Source organism: Penicillium cataractarum, assembly GCF_028827025.1.
Source record: "Penicillium cataractarum strain IBT 29864 chromosome Unknown utg000004l, whole genome shotgun sequence".
Taxonomy (NCBI): domain Eukaryota; kingdom Fungi; phylum Ascomycota; class Eurotiomycetes; order Eurotiales; family Aspergillaceae; genus Penicillium; species Penicillium cataractarum.
In genome coordinates this window covers 86,557-102,911 of record NW_026622740.1, presented here as the reverse complement: position 1 = coordinate 102,911, position 16,355 = coordinate 86,557, and the positions used below count along the sequence as shown (strand labels likewise).

General features: G+C 51.2%; 7 protein-coding genes across 7 annotated transcripts; 4 read left to right on the top strand and 3 right to left on the bottom strand.

Moving 5' to 3' along the window:
- Nucleotides 1–289: 289 nt before the first annotated feature.
- Nucleotides 290–2,065, bottom strand: N7496_004565 (IscS subfamily cysteine desulfurase; the record flags this gene model as incomplete). The annotated part of the gene is made up of 2 exons (XM_056697494.1): nt 290–712; nt 962–2,065. 2 exons carry the CDS (start codon nt 2,063–2,065, stop codon nt 290–292), a joined length of 1,527 nt encoding a protein of 508 aa, XP_056556019.1.
- A 1,000-nt stretch (nt 2,066–3,065) lies between these two features.
- Nucleotides 3,066–6,229, top strand: N7496_004564 (amphiphysin; the record flags this gene model as incomplete). Its single annotated transcript, XM_056697493.1, has 5 exons — nt 3,066–3,249; nt 3,339–4,349; nt 4,584–5,068; nt 5,158–5,909; nt 5,971–6,229. The coding sequence occupies 5 exons, from the start codon at nt 3,066–3,068 to the stop codon at nt 6,227–6,229; spliced, it is 2,691 nt and encodes an 896-aa protein (XP_056556018.1).
- Nucleotides 6,230–6,429: 200 nt separating this feature from the next.
- N7496_004563 (uncharacterized protein) lies at nt 6,430–7,726 on the bottom strand (the record flags this gene model as incomplete). Its single annotated transcript, XM_056697492.1, has 4 exons — nt 6,430–6,797; nt 6,852–6,916; nt 6,968–7,085; nt 7,153–7,726. The coding sequence occupies 4 exons, from the start codon at nt 7,724–7,726 to the stop codon at nt 6,430–6,432; spliced, it is 1,125 nt and encodes a 374-aa protein (XP_056556017.1).
- A 379-nt stretch (nt 7,727–8,105) lies between these two features.
- fmaD (putative O-methyltransferase) lies at nt 8,106–9,313 on the top strand (the record flags this gene model as incomplete). Its single annotated transcript, XM_056697491.1, has 3 exons — nt 8,106–8,205; nt 8,510–8,938; nt 9,000–9,313. The coding sequence occupies 3 exons, from the start codon at nt 8,106–8,108 to the stop codon at nt 9,311–9,313; spliced, it is 843 nt and encodes a 280-aa protein (XP_056556016.1).
- Nucleotides 9,314–9,667: 354 nt separating this feature from the next.
- Nucleotides 9,668–10,849, bottom strand: preB (alpha-factor pheromone receptor STE2; the record flags this gene model as incomplete). Its single annotated transcript, XM_056697490.1, has 1 exon — nt 9,668–10,849. The coding sequence occupies one exon, from the start codon at nt 10,847–10,849 to the stop codon at nt 9,668–9,670; it is 1,182 nt and encodes a 393-aa protein (XP_056556015.1).
- A 1,370-nt stretch (nt 10,850–12,219) lies between these two features.
- Nucleotides 12,220–13,592, top strand: N7496_004560 (NADH:flavin oxidoreductase/NADH oxidase; the record flags this gene model as incomplete). Its single annotated transcript, XM_056697489.1, has 2 exons — nt 12,220–12,390; nt 12,495–13,592. The coding sequence occupies 2 exons, from the start codon at nt 12,220–12,222 to the stop codon at nt 13,590–13,592; spliced, it is 1,269 nt and encodes a 422-aa protein (XP_056556014.1).
- A 533-nt stretch (nt 13,593–14,125) lies between these two features.
- N7496_004559 (uncharacterized protein) lies at nt 14,126–16,093 on the top strand (the record flags this gene model as incomplete). The annotated part of the gene is made up of 4 exons (XM_056697488.1): nt 14,126–14,176; nt 14,227–14,335; nt 14,395–14,633; nt 14,699–16,093. The coding sequence occupies 4 exons, from the start codon at nt 14,126–14,128 to the stop codon at nt 16,091–16,093; spliced, it is 1,794 nt and encodes a 597-aa protein (XP_056556013.1).
- Between the last annotated feature and the right edge of the window lie 262 nt (nt 16,094–16,355).

Below are 16,355 nucleotides of genomic sequence, written 5' to 3'. Positions count from 1 at the left end.
ATGATTAATGTGATATAGGAGACTGTTTACTATTTAGACTGGAAATTTCCACGGGATTGGGCCAATTTTTGCTCCGAAACTGAGACGTGCATACAAAATTGCTCAATAGAATTTGAAGCTATTGTTTTATTGTTAAAAAAGATGGGAGTATTTGCATTCTGTACAAGGGTTGTTATTGTTACACCATAAATTTCAACGCCATATCCGAGGAGACTTTTTGAGTTTTCTCCAGCGAGAGTATTAATGCCAAACGGAGTCATGCAGATAAAAGAAATGAAAAAGAACCAGATCAGTGTTGGCTCCACTCGATCGTGTTCAGGTCAATGCCCTCCTGGACCAGCTCCCAAAGAGGACTCAACTCACGCAGGAAGTGCACGCGATCCTGGACAGCCTTGAGAACGTAGTCAATCTCGGCGTCGGAGGTGAATCGGCCAATACCGAAGCGGATACTGCTGTGAGCGCTCTCGTCGCTGCTGCCCAAGGCACGCAGGACGTAGCTGGGCTCCAGGGAGGCAGAAGTGCAGGCACTACCGGAAGACAGGGCAATGTCCTTGAGGGCCATCAGAAGAGACTCACCCTCGACGTAGGCGAACGAGATGTTCACACAGCCAGGGTAGTGGTGCTCGGGGTCACCGTTCAGGGTGGTGTGCTCCATGGCGAGCAGGCTCTCGGATAGGCGCTTGGAGAGACGCTCAACGTGCTTGGTGTCATACTAGATAGTGGGTTTCAAGTTAGCAATGGCATTTCTCTCCAATCCACGCACGCTGACTTCTCCCCTGCGAGATTTATAACCAATCATTTACCCCTGCAACGGCGTCATCGGCCTTGGGCAAATTTCCCAGTGGGGATGAAGCTACGGCCCAAGGCGCATCTGACGTCTCTCATGCAGTGTATAATCATGAAATATTTCAAGTAGTAAGGGAGCAAAATCGAGGGGGAAACAAGAAAATGTGGCTCTTACCTCCATATCCTGCGCGGCAAGGCGACAAGCCTCGCCAAAACCAACAATCAAGTGGGGAGCCAGAGTTCCACTACGAAGACCTCTCTCCTGGCCACCACCCGAGATGATGGGGTCCAGACGGACACGAGGGCGGCGGCGGACGTAGCAGGCACCAACACCCTTGGGGCCGTAGATCTTGTGACTGGAGATGGACATGAGATCAATGTTCAACTTGTTCACATCCAGAGGAATCTTTCCGACGGCCTGGGCACCGTCGGTGTGGAAGAAGACTTTCTTGGACCGGCACAGCTTGCCGATCTGCTCCATGGGCTGGATCACACCAATCTCGTTGTTCACCGCCATGATACTGACAATCGCAGTCTCCGGGCGCATAGCAGCCTCCAAGTCCTCCATCCGGATGAGACCGTTGCTCTGGACGGGCAGGTAGGTCACCTCGAAGCCCTCGTCCTGCAAATGCCGACAGCTATCCAAAACACACTTGTGCTCAGTCTGGGTCGTGATGATGTGCTTCTTCTTTCCCGAGCGGCCAAAGAAGCGGGCAACACCCTTCAAACTCATGTTGTTACTCTCGGTCGCGCCGCTGGTGAAGATAATCTCCTTCGGGTCGGCACCGATGAGCTTGGCGATATGCTCACGGGCCTCCTCAACAGCCTTCTCGGACTCCCAACCGTAAGCGTGCGTGCGCGAGTGGGGGTTACCGTAGATACCGGTGAGGTAGGGCAGCATGGCGTCGAGAACACGGGGATCGAGCGGGGTGGTCGCCTGCATGTCGAGGTAGATGGGACGAGTTCCCTGGTCCATCACGGTAGCTTGCTTGAGGATACCGGCGGACGGGCTCATGGCGGCATCGGCGGAGGTTCCGGAGGCGGGCAAGGTGGCATTCTGGGGCGCAACACCGGTCTGCTTCATGAACGACTTTTGTTCCTCCTTGATAGCGGTCTCGACGTTGACCTGGGCTTGTCCGGCCTTGGTCTCGGTGACATAGGAGCGCACGCCGGGGGTGGCAAGGGCGCGGCGAGGGGCAGCCCAGGCACCGTGGGAGGACAGACGCCTCGAGCAGACACGGGAGGCCTGTCTCCAAGCAGCAGAGCCAGCAGCAGACATGATGGCGATGATTGACGTTGTGTACTGCAAGTGGGAGGAAAGGAAGGAGGAGGGAAGGCCAAAGCCAGTGATGCCGGGCGGTGACATTTTCCGATAAACTCGGGGATTTCCCGTTTGGGAGTTCTCGGAGTCTGGGTTTCTCCGCGGTTCTCCGCGGCAGCCTGAGGCAGAAACAGCTATGTGGGATTAGTCAGCTGCGCGACGAAGTGGTTATGTCATTTTTGAGAACTGGAGGTAACTAAGAGTATGAGATTCCATGAGAAGGTTTAGCTGAATAACTAGAAATGTCAAGAGAGAAAACAACATTGGTCTTCTAGTTCGGAAATATTGGGATGATTAGTGTTGTTAGCTGCGAGACCCGAGTCGAGTCTACAATCATGCGTATACACCACCTATTAATGAAGGGTAAGCTACTAGAGGGGCGACATCGCAATCGGCAACTAACGGCCTTTGTAGAGTTAATTTGCAAGTCCACTGCCTACGAATACAGACTCAAATATAGATGGTTAGGTCAGGCTCTTTTTCGGGTGGATTATTTCGGGTAGGGCTGTGCAAGCGCGAACTGCCCTGCGAGAATTCTGGTGCCTATACATAATTACTACTAATAACTAGTACTTCGTACTTAATGTAGACATGCGCCACAATGATTATGGGGGCCAGCATAAATTGGATAATTATCGTATCAACCTAAGGGGGTCCGAGGGTTTCAAAGTTCGTCATTTACCCATCTTCTAGCCATACACATTCCGACTTCCCCCAAGAACCGTAGGGCGAGCCGATCGTCGCGATCGGATGTACAGCCACAAGCCACAGGCAACCGTCAGCTCCCGGAGAGTCTTATGTCATAGTTGAAGCGACTGGCAAAGTTGGGAACGGAAAGCCCGATTCAACTCTCCAATTCACCCCCGCCCTTGGCACTTCACTCCTGCTTTCTTCCTTTCTTCTCTTTCCACAATCCCTCCCCCCGATCGATCATTCCTAAACCCCCTTCCCTACCGTCATGAGTTTCAAGGGCTTTCAAAAGAGCATCGTGCGTGCCCCGCAGCAGCTCAAAGTCAAGTTCAACATCGGTGAACACACCAAGGATGCCGTCTATACCGATGCCGAGCGTCGCTTCGATGAGCTCGAGAAGGAAACTAAGAAGCTACACGATGAATCTAAGAAATACTTTGAAGCTATCAACGGTACGACCCCCTCCGACAGTCCCGCTGGATTTCTGCGGGCGCGATCAACACCGGTGTGCGAACACACAAAATTTGCTGACCTTGTGCAGGCATGCTAAACCATCAGATCGAATTCTCAAAAGCAATTGCCGAGCTCTACAAACCCATCTCCGGTCGTGCCTCCGATCCCGACTCTTTCAAATTCGAAGGAAACCCTGAGGGCATCCAGGCCTGCGAAGACTATGAGGCGATCGTGCGGGAACTGCAGGAATCCCTCGCCCCGGAGTTGGACATGATCGAGAGCCGAGTCATCAGCCCCGCTGATCAACTGCTGGAGGTGATCAAGGTGATTCGCAAGGTCGCCGTCAAGCGCGACCATAAGAAGCTGGACTACGACCGCCATCGCGCCTCGCTGAAGAAGCTGCAGGATAAGAAGGACAAGTCGCTCAAGGACGAGAAGGCCTTGTACAAAGCGGAGAACGATGTCGAACAAGCGACCCAGGACTACAACTACTATAACGATTTGCTAAAGGAAGAGCTTCCTAAGCTGTTCCAGCTCGAGGCGGAGTTCATCCGTCCGCTATTCCAGTCATTCTATTATATGCAACTCAACGTCTTTTACACTCTGCACGAGAAGATGCAGGGCATGAGCATCAGCTACTTCAACCTCGCTCTCGATGTTGAGGAGGCCTTTGAACAAAAGCGCGGCGATGTCCAAGAGCGCGCCGAGGCACTACTGATTGTACACTTCAAGACGAAGGGACTCGGCCGAGCGAACTCGAAGCTGGGCTCGCTGAAGGCCTCCGAAGCCAAGGCTGGCCGTGGGCGTGCATCTTCAACCGCTTCCGACCAACCTCCGCCTCCATACTCATCCCCCAGCCCAACGGGCGGCAGCTTCTCTGCTGCAGCTAAGAGCAAGCCTGCTCCGCCACCTCCACGGGCGAAGCCCGCGCATCTCAGCAAGCCCGTTGAGACGGTGGTCGCACTTTACGATTACGAGGCTCAAGCTCACGGCGATCTTGGATTCTCCGCTGGCGACGTGATCGAAATTGTCACCCGGACAGACAACCAAAATGAGTGGTGGACCGGGCGAGTCGACGGTCGGGAAGGCCAATTTCCAGGTAAGCATCTAGTTGATCCAGTTCCTGTTCGAGTTTGGCACTTGCTGACAATTTTCTCCAGCAAACTATGTCCAGTTCCAATAGCATGTGGAGACGATTGTCCATGTCCGTTTTTTAGCTGTCTCGCTTTATCTTTTCTGTTTGTGTCGCTGTTCTACTTCTTGGCGCATCATGGTTCTATAACATAGAGCGTTCCGTGTGTACATAACCTTCGTTTCTTAATGTCTTGCTTAGTTCAGCCTTGCGGATATGCTGGTATCAAGCCGATGCGACGTCGGACCCAGTTTTTGTCGGGGCTACATCCTACCGACATAATCTACTCCTTTTCTTTCATGACGGCGGATATACTCTGTTTTATAATTCAGGAAGTCACCATGTCCGGTCTTGTCCATCTCATCAATGCGCGTCTTGCCCATGGCGACCAACTGATCTCTGGAGACTTGTGGGTTGACCCCAAGGCTGGGGTCTTCGTTCCCCCACCTAACCCCGCTCCACTGGCGTCTGTCATCGATCTCCAAGATCGCATTATGGCCCCGGGGTTCTTGGACCTGCAGATCAATGGTGCCTATGGATTTGATTTTTCGGACGATATCGCCGGCAACTATGCTGGCTTGTCGTATACAGAGCGGTACAGGGATGTCCGACGGAAGCTCATCACAACGGGAACTACGAGCTTCCTACCTACAATGACTAGTCAGTTGCCAGAGAGATACCATCAGGTTCGTCATAGGCTTGCTTTGTGACGCGTCATTACATCCTTCCTCTTACTGCATTGAGTAAATGCGCAGAAGATGACCGCTTATTTCAGAACCTACCATTCTTGGGCCCTTCTCCGTCTCGAGACCCTTTCGACGGATCCGAGTCACTCGGTGCACATTGTGAGGGACCTTTCTTTGCCCATAATCGAATGGGCGTCCATCTCCCAGATGCTATCCATGCATCAGGAGCAACGAGCGAACCAAAGCGTGTGTTTGAAACCTATGGATCCAATAATCTGGTCAACTCGGATAATTTGTCGAAACGGGCAAGCCTCAGATCTATCCCCTCTCGTGTTCGTATGATCACTATGGCACCGGAGCGATCAGGTGCCCTGGACACGATCAAACGACTGAGTCAAGCTGGAATCATAATGAGTATTGGCCACACGGCCGCGACCTACCAGCAATCCAGGGCTGGCATCGACGCGGGTGCAACTATGATTACTCATTTGTATAACCAGATGAATGGCCACCATCACCGTGAGCCCGGCCCCCTTGGAATATTGGGTGGAGCAGCAGATTTAAATCTGGAGAATGAGACCAGGATCTTGAAACAGGCCGGGGACGGGGAAGATTCGAACGTGAACGATCGTCCGTATTTTGGTATCATTGCTGATGGCAATCACGTCCATCCAGCTAGTATCCGGCTAGCGCATTTGATGCATCCAAATGGTCTTGTCTCGGTGACTGATGCTTTGTTACTTCTTGGTGGCGAGGATGGGACAATCGATTGGCTTACGAGGCGGCTTACGAAGAAGGGTGTTTCTGTTACTCTCGAAGGGACTGATATTATTGCAGGAAGGTATCTTGCATATCCCCTCTCTCTTGGTTCCCTGATTCTGAGTGCTAAGGGCTCTTTTTAGCTGTGTCACTCTGCTCCAGTGTCTGAACAACTTTCGTCGATGGACGGGTGTGTCGATTCCCGTTGCACTTCAGGCTGTCACTTCAAGGCCTGCTGCAGTTCTGGGTTTGTCACATCTGAAGGGTGCGTTGACAGCGGGTGCCGATGCCGACTTCGTTGTTTTGAGAGAGGAGTTTGTGACAGGTCAAACTACCTCGGGTTTGGTTGTAGATCAAGTCTGGAAGTTTGGAGTAAAGGTGTACGACCAGAGTGGCCAGTGACTCGACGAATCGGATTCTCGGGGAAATACCTCATGGGCATGATAGAAGCTTCATGTTGAATCGCCATACTACGGTTCTTTATTCTGAGGAAATTCTCTATTCCTGGTACTCCATGTGTATGTTCAATGAAAATTTGTGCCTTGCTATAACATGATAACTCCAAATGTAACCGTTAGACCCTCAGATTTAAAATCCCACTACTAGCCCTTCTTAGGGAACGGTTCGTAGCTAACTGTATACTCATCCGTCCTCTCAATGCCCGCAGCGCCGTCAAGGATATTCTCATCACTCGTGTTATTCGTGTTATACCTCACCACTGTATGCTGCGGGTAGAACTTGGGACTTGGCTCGACGATCGAATTCTCGAGGCCGGACTTTGACAGACTGCCATGCTTGCGACCGCTGCCATACATGGGCAGCTTGTAAGAGGTATTGCCAGCCGAGCTGTCTTTACCTTCCGTTCCGTATCTGATGCGAACGTAGAGAGGGCGTAGGACGGGGATTGATGAACACATGATCGTGACGCAGCTTTCGGTTGCGGACCAGATAAGCATCGGGACAGTATCGTCTGGAGTTTGGTTAGTTCTATCTGTCCTTGATGGGAGGAGAGAAGTAGACGTACAGATGTACTCGGAGGTGTCTAGTCCGCTTAATGCCACAGTGCGAACAATGCCACATATCCCAGCACTGTCACTGTTAGATGGGTTTCCCAGGATGAAGGGGCTGTTCTCAACTTACAAGACACCAAGGCTTAGACCACATGCAACAGTGATCTTTTCCTTGTTCTTCATGTTGAGATCCCAGATAACGAACCATGGTAGAATGGCAAAACAAAAGTCGGCGGCGACAAACCATGCTGGAAAGGTAGAAATATCAGCTCATACTCATGATATAGATTGGCAAAGATCTGAGGTTGTACTCACATCCAACAGTGTATCCGACATTAGAAAAATTGAGCCAACACGATCCCTTGGCATATGGATTCCATGTCCTTTCAACTGGTATGCACTGTACGACAACAGTGATGCTGGCAAATAACGTGATGATGGTTGTGATAACCATGCAAGCCCAAATAAACCCAATTTGGATCCTGTTTCGTACAATTCGAAGAAGGAAGGAGCCAACTGCCAACTTTCCTATCCCAATAGCCATGATGCCGGCCACTTGACTAAACACTTCATACTTGGTGGCGGTGATGTAACTTGCAATATCATTGACATCGGCAAAGAGTCTTCCTAGACCGTAGGTAGTCGCTATCGTGACGAAAACGGTGTAAAGGGTATGCACAATCTGCAGCGAGTCAGTCTTGAGGACACACTCATAGTAGATCATTATTGTTCTCACCAGTGCAAGTACCGCTAGGTAGTCATCAGCACCGACAGAATTCAAAATCTCCTTTCGTGTATAGAGTCGAAGTGCCACAAAAATGGCAAATATGACCACCAGCACCCAAAGGACTGCATTGGTCATAGGTCCTTTTCCTCCGTATGTGCTCATGCTGACGATGACAATGGCAGGTTCAATGACAGAATTGAAATGACCATGAAGATGATGAGAAGAAGAATATCAGTCTTGAACAAGACGTATTCTTCTTTGGTTATTAGTATAGACAACGATTTGACCTGTATGTTGAGCGACATGCGCCTTTCCTACTGTTGAATTCTTTCTTCGATATCAAGAAACGCTAGGCAATTAGCATCGTGTTCAAAGCGGCGTCGTTTCCTGCCGTTGGTCCCGGACAGAAGTACATAACGGTTTCAGCTTCTTTGGCCTATGAGAATGCATCATGATGACACTGAAAGACTATTCACTTGCTGCGGAAGTTTAGGCCACGAGTAAGTGTCGGTGCCACCCAGCTAGTGCTCCACGCTCATACATGAAGCTAACGCACAAGCGGAAATCCGACAGCTCGACCTGGGCGTTGATCCTGCATGCTAAATCCTTCGCCCCGTGCTCAAGGCTTTTGACAGGAAACCGTGCGCAAGACTTCCTGGTACTCGTGAATACATAATTGAGCGGCACAATGGAAAACATTTCCCTTTAACTATTGTGGGATTTTCGTTGAAGAGAGTTTAAAGAAGCGCTAGAGAACAAACTATAGAACAGACTAGAGAACAGACAAGAGAGCAGACTAGAGAACGATCTTTGGAGGCCTTCTGAGCAAACTACTAAGCCATTCTAGTCAAATGGGCATGGACGGGCTTGGGATGGGACGATTGAAGAAGTTAACGACATCCTGGGCTTACAAGTTGTGATCTAGAACATATCAATACATTGCAGCAGGCCACAACTTGCCTTCCTATCTTGGCAAGACCTCCTACAAAGAACCCACTGATATCAGCGTGAATAACTACTCGGAAGCCGACAAGGATGGTCTCAACTTCTTCGGGAGGTTGCAGAAAAGCCCGGCTTATTTTGAAGCTTTCACCGGCCATATGGAGGCATGGACCGCATGGAAGACTCCGTTGACCGAGGTATACGATACGACGGCACTGTTAGAGGGAGCGAAACTAGGTGATGGGTCTCCATTCATGGTGGATGTTGGTGGAAATACTGGAATTGACATTTCTCGTGTCCTTGAGAAGCATCCCGACCTTCCTGCCGGATCGCTCGTCCTACAGGATCTTCCGGAGGTGATTGTCAATGCTCAGGTTGATGAGAAGGTGACCGCAATGACTCATGACTTTTTCCTGCCGCAGCCTGTGAAAGGTAAGAAAATATAGGTGCTCTCAAGGAGGCTTGCTTGAATAACTAACTCTTGTCTCTACAGGGAGCCGTGCTTACTTTATGCACGCCGTTCTCCACGATTGGCCCGATGACAAGGCTCGGCTGCTTCTTGAAAACACCAAAGAGGCGATGGTCAAAGGTTATTCAAAGCTCCTTGTCTACGACATTGTTCTTCCACCCACCGGGGCGAGTATTAGCCAGAGCACGATGGACGTGAATATGATGTCGTTGTTGTCGGCTTCTGAGCGGACTCAGGGCGCATGGGAAAAGCTACTGACTGAATCTGGCTTTAAGATTGTAAAATTCTGGCCCGACCCTCAACAGTACGAGATGATTATTGAGGCTGAGATTGCGTAGGGTACGCGAATGAGGCGTGGGATTCGAGAGGTCGAAATAGCAATTGATAATGGTACGAGAGGCCAATGAAGATATACCTACATCTATTTTAGCGTCTCTGCCAGGATAGTGCTTTACAGGGTGCTTCTAAAGCTTGAAAAACGAGAATGAGATTTAACAGTTGTGTTCAGGTAGGAAAAAGATAGTCTGGGTACAGAAAAGAAAGAAAAGGTAATGCACATGAGGCTGTTGGAGAATATTTCCCAGTGAGGAACCTGGGGTTGTCACTTGGCAAGAAAAGAAACTAAAAAGATAGAGCGGATAGTGCCCCCACGATAGGCTGAGCGCATCAACCACATGATCAGAAGCACACTCTCAAACCATGGAATGCTTCCACTGAACACTGTCAATCGAGATATCATGTTCGATACAAATTCCGTGGGGGTCCATCGAATCATGCGACCCCTTGCTCAGCATGCTCAAAGGTTGATCTGAATAGCACAAGGTCTGAGCAGCAGTGCTAGCCGTCATCCCGGATGCTGTCATATGTTTCTCAGAGGCAGTGTTGTTGAGTGTGGTGCTATTCACTCCGAATGCGAGACCGCGCCAGAGGTTGCGGCGGTGGAGAGGTTGGGTATCGCTGTGTCGACCCTGGTCGAAACTGGCGCCCGCCCAGATGGATGACAAGGGCAGGGAGATGGCGACGAGTGTCAATAGATTGGAAGAAAGCTCAGGGAAGACGACAAAGTATTGGGTGATGGAGAAGACCGCAGGGATGGTGAGTGTCTGACATCCACAAACGAAGATGATCTTCATTGGGCCGAAGTCGCGTACGCCCAGTCGACGGCGCTGGCGAAGGGCAAAGCCGAGCTTGGTGACAAATATGGCGCAAAAGAAACACACACTAACTGTAATGACGATATTGCAGGCACTTTCGAGCCACCAGATGGTGTTCATGTAGGAGACATTGATGATAGCGATGCAATTCTCGACCATCCATGCCAAGCGGAATGCAATAGTAGCCAGGGCCACAGCGATTGACAGAGCCATCAGTGGCAGTCGGTAGCGACGACGAATTGTTGCACATACCACCTGTACCTGAACAACTAGCGATGCCTCGATACAAGCCACGACGAGTGATTGGAAGACACTACCCGTGACCGAGATGGCATATGCACTGCGCGGTACGTTCGAGTAGTCCAGAGAGAAGTATGGGTAGAAATGTTCAAGTGCAGTGGTGAAGTGGATCAATTGTAGGAGCAGTCGGATGATGTTGAACAGCAACGCAGAGGAATTGAGGAGGAATACGGATGATGCACGCTTCTCTCGTCGAGTCAGGAGCAGGAGGATGACAAACAGCACGACCGAAGCGCCGAATTGAGAGCCGTAGTTGATGCAGATTCGAATGTTGTACTGGATGAAGGTATCCACATCGATCACGGAAATAGTGAATGGGTGGCCATCGGGATAGCTCAAGTTGAAGCTCTGCGTGAAAGGGTCAAACCCTGGCAGTCTCTCAGGGTGTGTCTTGGTGTATGGCTCAAAGGTCGCTGACATTTTGATATGGGTGAAAGTCGTCAATCGAGGATATTTCAATGTGTTCAAATCGTCTGGGAGTAGCTGATATTAGAGAGTAGATTTTGGTTTCTTCGTCACCATCAAGGGGTGAGTTCTCGATCTAGCAGAACTATATAAGGATGCCGAGCATGGCCCAGGCTGAAGTAGGCGAGAAGCTCAACAGCCGTGTTGCAGGCAGAGGGAGGGTTGTCTAGCAATAGCATGATGAAGCCGAAACAAATAATGAGAAGTTGAATGTACTTTTGCTTTTGGGGAACGATCCAGAGAGGGTGATGGTGGAAGGCAGACCGAGTGGGGAGAACAATACTAAGTGGGGCGGGAGAACAATATCAAGACGGAAACAAAGCAAGAGCCCACCAGTCGACATGAACGTAGGCACGGTCGCATCGGTGGCCTAGTCAAAGGATGCCTATCGAGTCTGGACTATTATTATGACAAGTGCACTGCCAGTACCAGAGAATAGATCTGACAGGTTCGGGTTTTGGAGATTTGTAGGAGGGACTGACTGTGTGGTGATGAAGTCTCATATTGTTTATTGTCTGTAGCTGGCGATGATGAAATAACATCCCCCCAGACCTCTCTCTTTCGCCTGGATGTTTGACCCGACAGCCTCCGCTCGCCTAGACTATCCTCATTCATTCCGACCATCGTATCGAGCTGAAGTTCATAGATTAGTGTAGTATGTCATTGCTTTAGTGAGTTGCTCTTTTCGTCCTGCACAGGGGACATCTCGTGTAGGTCACGTGATCTATACTTGCACAAATAGAATTTTAAGCTTGTATCCTTCCATCCAGCTTCCATGCATCTCTATCTATGCAAACGTTGATGCAGTATATGGCTAACATACTCAACATCTCCAATCGAAATTTCTACTCCCTTCGACTCACCCTGGAACCATGCATCCATCACTCAGGATAATTGCAATACCGCCAGTGGCCACATCGCCGTCGGGGGCAAATTATCCCGACCCACTGGCCTCGGAGACTTTCAGGTTCTTCAGATCGACGTATTCTACCGACTCTGGAGTGCAGATACTTTAGAGTGCTGACAAACAGGGGCCTATTACGCAGTATAACGAATAGGATTTCTCTCCGAGGGGTCCTCAAGGGATTCTTTCCATTGCCAAGAGCTTAGGTTTTAAGGAATCTTTGAAATCAACCGTTACTATCGTGATGTTTGGGCCTGGGACCACAGCGGGTCTTCCTAGTACGATGCCGCAAACTCTTCGAAGCTTAGAAATCAAGATAGATGTATAAAAGGGACTATATCATGCACTCCAGTTCGGATCTCAATCATTCAATTAATTCAAAATATATCCCAACTTATTACTTGGGAAAACATCAATCACCATGACTTGGCCCGACGTCCCCGTTGCCGCCGCGAATGGCATCTCCTACTTCACACCTGCGCAGAGCCCGCCTGCTGGTACGGCGCGCAACCCGCAAACCAGCGGCAAGGCCATCCCCAAATTGTTCCAGCCTCTGACCATTCGAGGCCACACTTTCCAAAACCGTCTGGGTGTATGTCTTGTCTAACCTCGCGCATTCTCATGCTTCTGCTTTTCCCCCTGTTTCAGACTCATCTGTCTCTTCCGAAACCATATGCTCACATCGACTCTCCACAGGTCGCGCCCATGTGCCAATACAGTGCTGAAGATGGCCACATGACCCCCTGGCACATTGCCCACTACGGTGGTATCGCTCAGCGCGGTCCCGGAATGATCATCATTGAAGCCACTGGTGTCGTACCCGAGGGCCGTATCACTCCCGGCTGCGTGGGTCTGTGGAAGGATTCCCAAATTGCGCCGCTCAAGCAGGTCGTGGAGTTTGCCCACAGCCAGGGCCAGAAAATTGGTATTCAATTGGCTCATGCGGGTCGTAAGGCCTCGACGGTTCCCCCTTGGTTGGGTGGTGTCACGGCCACCAACGCCGTTGGCGGCTGGGTTGACAACGTCAAGGCCCCCAGTGCCATTCCCTTCGCGAAGGGTGATATCATTCCCAAGGAGATGACCAAGGAGGATATCCAAGAGGTTAAGGAGGCTTGGGTTGCCGCTGTTAAGCGCGCTCTGGCTGCCGGCGTTGACTTTATCGAGATTCACAATGCCCACGGCTACCTGCTCTCCTCTTTCCTGAGCCCCTCATCTAACCAGCGCACCGACGAGTATGGTGGCAGCTTTGAGAACCGCATCCGTCTCCCGCTGGAGATTGCCCAGCTCACTCGCGACACCGTTGGTGAGAATGTGCCCGTCTTCCTGCGCGTCTCTGCTACCGACTGGCTGGAGAACAGCTTGCCTGAGGAGCAGGGCTGGAAGTTGGAGGATACGGTCGAATTCTCGCGTGCTCTCGCCGAGCAGGGTGCTATCGATCTGATTGATATTAGTACCGGTGGTGTTCATGCTGCTCAGAAGGTCACCTCGGGAGTTGGCTTCCAGGTTCCTTTCGCCACCGCCGTTAAGAAGGCCGTCGGCGACAAGATCCTCGTGTCGGCTGTGGGTACCATCAACAGCGGGGTCTTGGCCGAAAAGATCATGAACGAGGATGACATCGACGTTATCCTGGTTGGCCGTGCCTTCCAGCGTGACAGCGGTCTGGCCTGGGCCTTTGCTAAGGATTTGGATGTTGAGATTGCCATGGCTGCCCAGATTCGCTGGGGCTTCACCAGCTTCCGCAATGCATCCGAGTACATCCAGCCCAACTCGATGAAGGCTTCCATTTTTGACTAGATACTTTTTTTTTTCTTTCTTCATTTGCATAGGAGCGTATAGACCGATATAGAGCATTATGAACGAACAATGATGATTATACAGTCAAAATTGACGCTTGCTTAAACGTAGTGGTATAGCATCATTCTCCCAGTAAAGGAGCTTTTAGAACAGGAAAAACCACGAAGTTCTCTAACCCCTTATGAAGATAAAAGGTATGAAACGTTTCAGAGGTTTGCTCTGCTCTATGCACAACGACTCCTGCCGCTAGCATTGAACCCGTTAAATAGTCAAGTCTAGTACAGGCCCAGCTGATTGAGAATGCTAATGGGTGAAAAAACGCCGCTAGAAAGTATTTAGAATGAAATTACCCAGCACTCTAGAGTCAGGTTCCACAAGTACAATCTTACCATATTAGTATAGATCAATCTGAAATTTAGAGAATTCGTGATTGTGAGAACCCGCTACCATCGGATGACGCCAAGAGCGGTTGCGGGGAAGTCAACGTGGTGCGGAGGACGAGCTTCCTTTCCCACTTCCAACCCCCCATCAACATGGCGGTCCCCCAGCGGACGTTAACGTGGCTATACTCGGTCTTGTCCAAGGTATGTATCCTCAAATCTACCTGGTTTACAATTAACTGACCACGCTACAGGACCATCACGACCCCAAACAAACCTACCACGATCCCAACCGGACCTACCACGACGTTGCCAATGCGCTCGCCCAGTACCCCTCGCTCTCGCCACGAACCGACGTCTACAGTAAGCTATATTACTCAACGCGCTGTGCTACAAAGTCACTGACATGGATTATCCTCCAGCGTACGAGAATGGCTTCTCAGCACTCCTCCTCCACCTTGTGGGCACACTCCCTGTCGCCTTCCGGGGCACCACATACCGATTCCCGATTGCGCTTTGGATCCCGAATACATACCCTCGGGAACCTCCTATCATCTATGTGACACCTACACAGGACATGGCGGTTCGCGTTGGGCAACATGTGACGCTGGAGGGGCGGGTATATCATCATTATTTGGCCCACTGGGCGGAGGCATGGGATGTAAGTGGGATTGAGAGAGGGACCGCTGGATACACAGGCTGACCGTATTCCCTGTCCCATCATAGAGGTCAACCATTGCCGATATGCTTTCCATTCTTCGAGAAGTGTTCGCCAAAGAACCCCCCGTTCGATACAGGCAACCGATGCCCCCTCAGTCGCAGCCGCAACAGACCCCGATGCAGACTCCACCACCAGTACCTCCTTTGCCTCCTGGGATGGGACCTTCGACAGCCCAATCTCAGAGTCCAGCTCACAGTCAATCCCCCAGCCAAGCCGCCAATACTCCACCACAGCTACCACCGAAACCAGGTGCTGCTGCGGAGGCTCAACCCCAACCCGCGCGAGGTGCAGAGCGATATCAATCCCCTCCTCCACTCCCTCCATTGCCACCAAAGGGACCGGAAGCTTCTCGAGGCCCTGCTCCAGTCCATATGGGTGCGATGAGCCCTGGGAGCCGACTATCTCATCAGTTCGTTCCGGCGCAACCGTCTATACAGCCTCATATGCAACCAGACTTGGCAACTTATAACCGTACCCCTGCCGGCCCCATCAGTCCTGGTGCTAGCTATGCACCACATGCAGCCTTCCCTCAGCAGGCTGGGCTGCCTCTTGGATCTCAAAGACCATTGTCGCAGCAGCAGTCATATACCCAACCACCCCAAGCACATCCGTCCCAATATCCGGGGTATCAACCCTCACCTGGCCAACAGCAACAGCCACAACCTCAAGGGCCCCCATATTCACAGGGTAACTATCAAGGTCCACCCCCAGCAGCACCAGCACCAGCGTCGAAGAAAGAAACCCCGGATCTCCTCACATCTCCCTTCGAGCTCGAACTCCCATCATTCACCCCCACGGGTCCTGCACCCCCCATCCCCCCAAATCCAGAGAAAGACGCCTTACTCCATGCCGTCTCCCAAACTCTCGCCGAGACTCTAAATAACCACGCCGCCCAATCCGACTCGGCAGCACAATCTCTCGTCTCGCAATCCCACTCCCTCCAAGCCGCCATGGCAACTCTCCAGGGAGAAGTCACAGCCCTAACAGCCCTCCATTCAACCCTCCAATCCAACACCGCAATCCTCCAACAAACCATCCACCGCGCAGACGCAACTATCGCAGACGCCCAGGCCCGCTCCGCATCAGCCGCAACCTCAAACGCCCCCTCCTCCTCAACCGCAACTGGCACATCCGACTCGCACTCGGGTCTCCCGCCAATCGACGAAGTCCTCGTCGCGCCGACGGTGGTTGGAAAGCAACTGTACGACCTCGTCGCGGACGAACAAGGTCTTCAGCATGCGCTGTATGCGTTACAGTCCGCGCTGGTGCGGGGCGTGATTGGGGTTGATTCTTGGTCGAGGCATACGCGTGGTCTTGCGCGGGAGGCGTTTTTGAAGCGTGCTTTGATTCGGAAGATTGGTCGGGGGATGGGGTTGGAGGAGGGTGTTGCTGTGGTGTGAGAGGTACCCGGGGCTTCTGGGTATCGTGATAGATGGGTTGGGTTTGAGAGGTGGATTTGTTGTAGATACCCTCGTTTTTTATTTGTCTATTTATTGGATAGGACTTTTTTTTTTTTGTACGGAGTGACTACAAAATATTAGCTAAGGTTCGCCACTGGATATTAGGTCTGATGTTCAGATGTTGTGTTATCTCGTGGGGGTTGCTTCGCCAGAATATATATCTGGCGGAGACAGGAGGTCCATCCATCATCACCGATAAGAT